Source organism: Uloborus diversus, chromosome 5 (genome assembly GCF_026930045.1).
Source record: "Uloborus diversus isolate 005 chromosome 5, Udiv.v.3.1, whole genome shotgun sequence".
In the NCBI taxonomy this organism is placed as follows: domain Eukaryota; kingdom Metazoa; phylum Arthropoda; class Arachnida; order Araneae; family Uloboridae; genus Uloborus; species Uloborus diversus.
Genome location: NC_072735.1, coordinates 113,819,977 through 113,829,613, shown reverse-complemented (window position 1 = coordinate 113,829,613; position 9,637 = coordinate 113,819,977). Strand labels below are relative to the sequence as shown.

Genomic DNA, 9,637 nt, shown 5'->3' with positions numbered 1-9,637 from the left:
CGCAGTTGTTTCTCACTGGAATAAACAACGCGAACGTGATCGCCAAATATCGAGGACGTCTGAAACCACGCCAAGTTACTACAAAGGTTGCTAGAAAAATCGAGGAGTAGCAGACACTTCCTTTTTTTATTTTTTACACATCTGCGTATCGATGATATCGATATTTGTAAAATATTTTTTTTATACTGATATTTAAGGAATGTCAGTGGTCTGTTTATTTACAGTTGAAATTCCTTATTAATCAAAGCTTTTCCGCATTTCATCTACTAATGGCTTAGGAATGGTGATTGTCATTGTTCACAATTTAGCACTACTATGTTAAAATCTAATAAGAATGTTTTGAAATTACGGATGCTCTCCTACGACTATTTGCAGAAAAGCAAGCCCGCCGGGAAATATTTGTGACGTCAGGCGTTTACTGAATTCCTGAAATATTTTAGCGATCTGTGATGCACTGCGCGAGTTGGAGGAGCTATTAGTTTTATAATATTCTTGCCTTTGTTATAAATATAATAGCTTCCCCCTGAACGAAAAACAACGATCATAAGATCTCTTATGTTCTTTTTTAACATTTAAGTAAGTTAATAAACCTTTTCATCTGCTACTTTGATCGTTTAACTGAATTAAGTCATTGTTCCTGTTTCTGATCGGAAGGACATTCCTTTCATTTCTTTGTTGTATGCTTTTATTATATCTTCTTGGAATGTTCAATTTTTGAATTCTCTGCTTTAGCATGTCTATGTATCATTTATGTAGGCCTTTTTATTTTAGCTGTAGCTGTTCTTTTATTAATTAAGTATATAGCTTTTATGGGAACTCAGATAAAAGTTTGTGTGATGAATATTTTGTGTGTTTATTAAGTTTTACTAAAACTTGAACCGGATTTTTTTTTATTTTAGGAGAGAAGGTTTGCTGTTGATCGCATTGTGAATATACACTTGAAAAGATGCAATCAGCACATAGTCCTGTGACATCATGCTCTAGGAGCCCTCAGCGATCCTACATTCAACCTGGTAAGATTTTTTTTTTTAGAATATCAATATTGTGACATGTAAATGAAATTGGTTAACAAGGGGGACTCAATATAAGGTCATCTATGTACCCCATATATATGTGGGAATAACAGACGAATAGACAAAAGCAAAATTAACTTCAGCTGCTAAGAAATGGAACAGACTGAATAATGTGATGCACCTTAGTGTTTTCCCAGTTCAAAAAAAGGCCAAGTGTTTCCAGATAAAAGGGCTTTTTTTCAATAATTTTGGAGCAATCGTTCCACATTTTAGTGGACAAGGAAAACCTGCGGGCTAAGTTTCGAGGCCAGCAGGGTGGCGACAGATCAGGGAAAAGTCATTCAGTTCAAAATTATTTCCAAATAAGCTTTTTATAGTTTTATCATGATTAGATATGTCTTTAAGAGTGGTTTTAATAACGTCTTAGAATTCTTATGTTAACTGGTTACTGGAAGTAAAGTACTTTTTTTAGGTTTCCTATAATATTTCTGTGTATATAAATAATTTAATGTACTATTTTACTAAAAAAGGGAGTCTTTTTCTCAAAATACATTTTTAGTTAATAACTTAAAACGTTTTAAACACTACATTTTATTTAATATGCAAAGGTTTTCAAGTAATGTAAAGAAAGGAAACCATTATCATTGGTAATGTAAATCAGGGAAATTCAGTGAACTTAATCAGGGAAAAGTGAGGGAACATTTTTTTGCAGTTCCTGTCGCCACCCTGGCCGGGTTTGCTTGAGTTTTCACCATTTGAGAAAGAAGATTTACTTCCGTGATCAAGTGTCAACTTCAAAGGAGCAAGGAGAGAAGATGGGAAAAAAGGGGGAGGGGGTGGGGGGTTGCTTGAAAGGTTGCCTTAAAAGGGACAGGTAACTGAACCCTCCTAAAAATGATTGAGCAAATATTGTGTTATTTCTCTGCTAAGATGGCTTTATATTGTTAAATTTTTTCAAAAAGCCAGTTTTCAAAACTCCAGAAATTAGTAAGTTTAAATCTCCCTATGCAACAATTATTAAAAGTGCATTTTCATCAACTCTAAATCCTTCTTGTCACTAGGGCATGCGGGGGAGGGGGGGGGGGGAGAAAGGACATCTGTGTTGGCTGGAGCCTGAAGGGGGCCCAATATTTTAAAAACTAGGCGTGAAATTTAGGGGGAATACAAAATAGAGGGGGGTGGGGCAGAAAAGTTATATTTGTGATGGGCCCCAAAATTTCTGTGCATACCACTGGCGTGTCACACCCATGAGGTTGTTAATAAGTTTAAAAAAATAATTTTGTAATATCTTAACCAAGAAACAATGATCGACTTTCATACCCAATTATGTAAAAAGGGTTTTATGTGCCTAAAAAATGCTTACATTTGAATACCATATGATTTTAAAATTATAAAATTTGATTAAATTTAATCGCCCCTCTCCCAATTACATAAGTAACTATTTCAATTCTGAATTTTCATGGGATTCTTAAAATTCATCAACCATGTTTTTCACTTGGGGCACAGGGATTCGGACCCCTCCATAGGTCTTGCTTTTTTTTCCTGATTGATTACGATTCTATGTATTTTGTATGTAAAGTAATTTCAAACAATAGTTTTAGTTCTAATGAGTGAAAAAAAATCCTTATGTTAAAGATTTAAAAAAATATTATGCATTTTTTCTATAACAAATTGCCTATAATGAGCAGAATGGTGATTATAAATGAATATGCTACAAAACCATGTTTTAGTTTTGCAATTACAGATTACATCAAATGAGATTATATGAACTTCTAAATATGGTACTTCTGCAATAATGAATTTGCTTTGTTGAATCCATATTTTAATTATGAGAAAAGTTAATGCATATATTATTTTGCTTTCTGGTTATTTATTTAAGTATATTTCATTAAATAATTCAAATTTTTATTCAGTAGTTTATTTTTTACTGTTTTTCGTTCTCGAGAACCTATAAAATCAAGTCAATATTTTTGACGGCGTATTGAAGGTATGATATGAGAATGAGGCTTTCGATCTTGGACTTCCCCTTGCAAAATTCCTGTGTGTGCCACTGAGGGAGGGTTCCTCTCAGGCTGTTTTTTGGTTGCCAACCTTGTGAATAACTCTGATGATTTTACCATTCGATTTCACTTCAACAATATGAAAAATAGTCATGTAACCCATGATTTAAATGATTGCTTTTCATACATTTTGTATTATTTATGTACAATGCTAGCACTGAACTAAGAGTGCTTATTCGCAGAATTGGTAAAGACAATGAGAAGCTGCAGCACTTCTGAGACAGCCTGTTAATTGTGTAGGCATATGTTAAATTTAAGAACTTTTAAGAAGATTCACTGCTTGTAAAGTCAAAAAATGATTATCTTATGAATAGTTAAGTAATTATAAATTAAAAGAGACAATCTAGAGATTAATGTTCAAACGTTTCAAGGATCAACAAATTCTTTAAAAATCTTAAAAACTAGGAGAAAAAAAATTTTTTTTTCAAAATATCAACTCTTTTATATTCATAACCTCTACACAAAATGGCATTTTTTAGCATCATTTTCTAAATTCCATTGCAATTTTTAAAATGAACTTTTTAAATTTACCGTTGTAAGCAACAAAGAAATTGAAAGTATTTTTTCACCTAGTGGTAAAATGGAAATGTTCCTAAAATATCTCATAGTTCTGTAACTCAGAGCCAGAAGGATGTAAGTCACATTATGCCAGGGTTGGCTTTCTGCCGGCAAAAACTAGTTTTTGCCGTGCCAGTGGCAAAAACTGGTTATAACCGGTAAAAACCGGCTGAAACTGGCAAAAACTTAAAAGCATCTGTAATAACTCAAGTAATTACTAAATGATATTATTTTAAGTTAACTAAAAATTTAATTTCATTCAATCATTTTAAAAAGAAAAACCTATGCTACCTTCCTTGATTTAGATCAGAAAGGGAACTTCACAATTACAGATGCTCGTAATATTTAGATTAGTCTAACGAAAGATGAAAAATCATATGGGTGCTTAAGAAAGAGGAGTGACATACAGAATTAAACAGGCAATACTAATTGTAATTTGCTCGCTTATATGCTTCATCTAAATTGCTTGTGATTGAAATTATCATGTGCTTAAAGAAGAAAGTGCCAGAACTTAACTTGCCATTATTGACATAGATTTTGTACCTAATGTCACAGCTTTGCAAAACAAATTGGCCCCATTTCTCGAAACTTATTTTTCCAGTCAAATTTTTACCACAATTCCAGTTACTACATGATGGACTAGTTAAAAAAAATATACAACAAATGAAAGTTTCATGAGCTTTGCTTGTTCCTTGATGCATTGCCTATAGCTCTTCTGTTGCAAGAATATTCTAATTTGTGCATATTAAATTGAGAAACTGTTTAGATTTTAGGAACCACCTTTTCTAAGAGGCAACTGCAGGGTGCAAACAATGTAATATTTTATTTTGAATTGTGATAATATTGCAATTAAATTGTGCTTTGGTTAACAATTATTTTTTCCGTACATTTTCTATGTCAATAATTAATTTTCTGCCATTTTGTGAGCTTTTGCAAGTTTCTGCCATGCCGGTTTTAACCGGTTTCTACCAGTGGTTTTAACCACCTCGGCAGAAACTTTCCAACCCTGCATTATGCTGATTTTACAGGAGAGAAGGAAAAACTTTTTTCTGGCACATGCAAAGGATGTGACATGCTCTCTTTTAACCCTGATAAAAAATTGAAAAGGATTTTCTTTTTTAAAGAATTATGATTCACATGGCTCAATGTAGAATAGGCTTCTACATACAATGCAAATTGAAAAGGATTTTCTTTTTTAAAGAATTATGATTCACATGGCTCAATGTAGAATAGGCTTCTACATACAATGCAAATTGAAAAGGATTTTCTTCTTTAAAGAATTACGATTCACATGGCTCGATGCAGAATAATCTTCTACATACAGTGCACTTATATATGGAAAACTGCAATTTTTGAACTAATGTCAGTCTGGCTCTGAGGTACAGAATTGTTGAAAGAGATGATGCCAATAAAAGAAATTGCAACATTCTAATGAAAATTAGGTAGTCAAAAAATGAAATGTTTAATTCATGAAGTTTTCTTACCAACTAGAGGTGTAAAGGAGTCCTGGTGCCTGATACTTGTTTAACCCTAAAATGATCTATAAATAACTGAGTTTAAAACTTATTTATTTTTTAATTTGAAATTGTTTGTGAAATATATTTTAAATTTAGTAATGAGCTTGCAAAAATTGTTTATATTGATCTAAGATTTACTTTTCTCTTCTTGCAGGTTATCATCAAAACTTATCAGGAAGTGATACTGATGTATCCACTTCAACTGAGAATTTAACTGCTGAAGAAAGGAAAGTTTTACAAAATGGAGTGCGTCAAGAACCACAAGGAGAAGAAACCATTAGTGATGATGTGGACACTATTTCATCTAATACACTTATTATTCATGACACTAAAAGTTTTGGTGAACACGATTCTCCATTTTATAGCCAAATGTTTAATGTTCAAGGAAAAAGTACTGATGCCTCCCTCATTCAAGCTCTAGAGCGTGATAATAAAGAAAAGTACAATAGATTATATTCTGAATTTTCAGAAAATACACACTTGCATCCTTTTTCTTGTAGAAACACTTCCTCTGGTTTGCAATCGTCTCCAAAAAATTCAATAAGTAATACATTTTATAATGGAATACAAAAGTCTCCTATGAACACTTGGGATCAGCATCCCAATGAATATTCTATGAATGCTAATCAAAATATTTCTTCATTTCATTCTCCCCCTGGATCATATCATCTCATGTCCAACATGAATTCATATCCTGAATCACATCCTGCTCAAGGAATAACCGAAATTCCGAAAGATTATCTTGATCAATCAGAAGTCTTGAAATATTTGGCCAAGGAACTGAATCATCAGAATTATTTAACTGATATAAGTAATTATTCTCCCGTTCCAGATTATTCCAAAATACAAAGTGACTACGTCAAAGATCATACTCAGATGTTTCTTGGAAATTCTCCCCGAAGGCGAGGTTTAGGCATGACAAACATGAAATCAAAATCTGCTGAAAGACTCTCAGTTTCTCGTTCTCATCCTGATTTGAGCCATGTGAAGCATTATCATTCTGAAGATAATAGTGCCAATGCATCGCATCTAATCCAAAGGTTTGTATTTGAAGTATGAATTTCTTGAAACTCAAATTTGAATACATACATATGGTGGAGAACAAATTTCTACTTTGCGAATGTACCTGACCACTTTTGAGCAATTATTCTCTCCTCCTTTTTAAATTTAGTAATTAATAATTCTATTCTTTAAAGGCTATAAAATTTGTCTCGCAATAGAAAAGGTAAAATTGATGATTGAAAAAAGTTTTTTTTATCCATGGAGCGGGAGCCATATTTATGCTATTTCAAGTTGAGAGATTGTTTATATATTTATTCATTCCTTGATTAGCGCTCTCTTAAATCAATCCTGTTTACAATAGTTTCACAAATTAACCTTGTAAATGCTATGGTTCTCCAATGTTATTGTAACTAAGACTGAATCTATATAATTAATAAAGTTTCTTATTGGCATGTTCCTGTGAAATGCATCTAAAAATTGGTTATGCAAAATTATTTGATATTTTTGTGTTATTGTTAGAGTTAAATCAACTTCTTTTAAGGTATAAATCCTTCAATTGTGTTTTTGAGTGTGAACATGAAAGGTAACTTTAGAAGCAGTGAGCATTATGATTTTTTTTTCAAGAAAAGATAATTTTAAAGTCATTGCTTTATTTATGATTAAGGTGTGATGTATTTCTATTGTGAGCAAAAAGAAGTCTTTTACTGAAACTATGCTAATTATTTCAAGATAATCAATTTTAATTATTACTTATTCAAGTGTTAGGCCAAATATTGAATTAATACATGCAATATACCAGACAGCCCAGTTATCACATCCAAAGACTACAGTTTCATTCTTATTAGAACTCATCAGTCTGGATTAATGAATAACCGAGCTGCAGGCAGATGCCATCTCATTGATGCTGAGAGTGCCAACAAACTGGTACATAAACTAAATTTATCTCACCAGAGTGTGTCCAAAGCATGGTGTGGTTGACTCGTGAATTTTGCTTTCTATTCACTAGTTGAACCGCTGTGGACACTCGCTGGTGAGATAAATGGTACTCTCAGCTTCAATGAGATGACATCTGCCTCCAGCTTGGTTATTCACTAATACATACTGATGTGTTCTAATATGAGCAAAACTTGCTTCTCTGGATGTGATAACTGGGCTGTCTGGTATATTGTATGTAGTTCTGCCTTAACCCTGACTTAGGGGTGGTAACTTACTTTTGAATTAATATTTGAGACCATGGCAAAAGCCTCCATACCAAATAATGGTCAGATAACTTTAATACCTTTGTGCATAAAGGTTAAAATAAAAAATAACAATGTCAAATAGCACAAATTGCAGATTACTGCAGGCGCATGTTTCGACGTCACAAAGGAATGCCTTTTTCAATGCAAAAGAAATGAGCTTGTGGGATGAAAAGACATATCCATAAGCTCTTTTCTTTTGCATTGAAAAAGGCATTACTTTTAACACCAAAACAGGTGTCTTCAGTAATTTTCAAATGGTGCTGTTTGACGTCGTTCTTATTTTAATGGTCGAACATTTGTTGCATCTGTAGCTGAACCTTGCCCTCTCCTTGTATTTCAAAGGTCATGAATATAAGAGCATTAAGAATTTTTATTCAAGCAGCTCAAAATACAAAATGTTCTGAAAAAATTGCATTTGAATGTTATTGTCCTTGTTATCTTTGTTCAACCTAAGAATAAAAATTCTAGTACTATGATCAAATTTTATATCCTAGATCTAAATATATTAAAGATACATTAAAAATACACTTTTTTATTAAGTTTTTTATCCAAGTAGATTCAGTCTAATTTTAAAACTCGATAATTTTTGTTTAAAATAGCTGCAATAGTTTGTTGAAGCTAGCTGTTTTAAATAAGAACTATCAAGTTTTAAAATTATGACATTCGACAAAGTGCCATTTTGATCATTTAAAAAGCATTTGGAACACACCTTCAGATAAAACTCCTAGTCATTGAATGTTTAGGATTGTTTAATACTTGTTGTCTAAATGTTATGAATATTTAAGCGTTAAAAGAAATAATAATAATTAAAATCTTTACTTCTGTAGACCTGATATTCATGGAAGACTGTCTGTTGGAAATGATTCTGAAGTGAGTACTGTGCAAGCCAATCAAATGGTTGAGCTTCTCTCTGCCGAAAATACTGCTTTGAAAACTGAATTAGATTTGTATTATAAGAAGGTCTCCAAATTACAAAAGGTTTGTTTTCTTTATACTACTATAATTCACTATCTCCCCCCCCCTTAATATGATTTGATAAAGTTTATCAGGTTTGCTTAATTATGAGCCTCCCAGCACAAATAGGACCCCTGCATGTCAAAGCATCTAGTGCTTGTGTAGGCCTGTGCTTAAGTTTGGAATAAAATTTAACATAGTAATTATTGTTTCCCCAAATCTAAAGGTCAGGGTACTTCCTGATTAAAGGGCACTTTCTCACAAGAACTTTGAAATCGAAACAATATTTTAATTTATTTCATTAGTGAATATAGTCCTGGCCCCACAATATAGTCCCGTAAAAATTTTTAGGTCCAGAGAATTTCTCTTTAGAATCTTGATCTATAGGTGTTCTAATGCGAGAATATCTTGGGTAGACATGTTGAATCCTGCGCGAAATAATTTTACAGGCCATCAAAGAAAGCGGCCATTTTGGTTCACTTGCTCATTACGTTTTTCGCAACGGGCGTACCTACAACTTTACTTTTAATTTTGAATTGCAGCTTTTGGAGTCTAGGAAATCAATTAATGTATTAATTATGTCATAAAAGCCGCCCTAGCAGTTTCCACAATTTTAAGTGGAGATATCTCTGACATTTATCATTGGATATTCTAGATACTAAAAAGTGTACAAAATTTTATGAATAATCCAAAATGCTCATTTTAAACTCGTGTTTATCACATACATGTTTCTTCAACAACACAATAAACGAAAAATACAAGATTAGTACTTTTAAAAAAGGTTACGATCTATTTTTGCATTTCATGTTATTGCACTATGAAGGACGTCTGTATCATTTGATGCCGTACCACTCTTTTTGAACCATTTTTATCAGCCCAGTCTATGTGTCGAAACATTCGTAGATCTGCATCTTATAATGAGTTATTCTAATTAAGCTCTTCAATGATCTGTCTCAAATCTCCTATGAAAAGTATTGCAGATTGCTTCTTCATTAACTGTTAAACCACTTGCAATTGATGAAAATGTAGCATTTTTGGACATTTCTTCTATTTCCTTGAGTGCTGTTAACTGTAAATGTTCCTTATTTGATACTGAAGACCAGAAATTTTCTACCTGCATAGGTACTAGTGTTTTTCTGACAATTACAGCAAGGTTTGTTGTGCCCTTAGTTGGTTCTCTTCTCATCCTTTCTGATTATTTCACAAAATGCTGCAAATAACTATCGAACAAGACGTGAAGTTCATGAAAAAAGCATACAGAAATGAATCTGTGCAGAACATTGCTGATAACT

The 9,637-nt window shown here is 32.6% G+C and overlaps 1 protein-coding gene across 1 annotated transcript in view; it reads left to right on the top strand.

The window, feature by feature from the left end:
• The first annotated feature begins 356 nt into the window (after positions 1–356).
• The window catches only part of LOC129221915 (angiomotin-like), a 33,584-nt gene continuing 24,303 nt past the window's right edge, over positions 357–9,637 (top strand). Inside the window, 4 exon segments of the mRNA XM_054856292.1 lie at positions 357–576; positions 900–1,013; positions 5,303–6,188; positions 8,219–8,369. Of these exon segments, the coding sequence (XP_054712267.1) occupies positions 947–1,013; positions 5,303–6,188; positions 8,219–8,369 (1,104 nt within the window). The 5' untranslated portion in view covers positions 357–576; positions 900–946.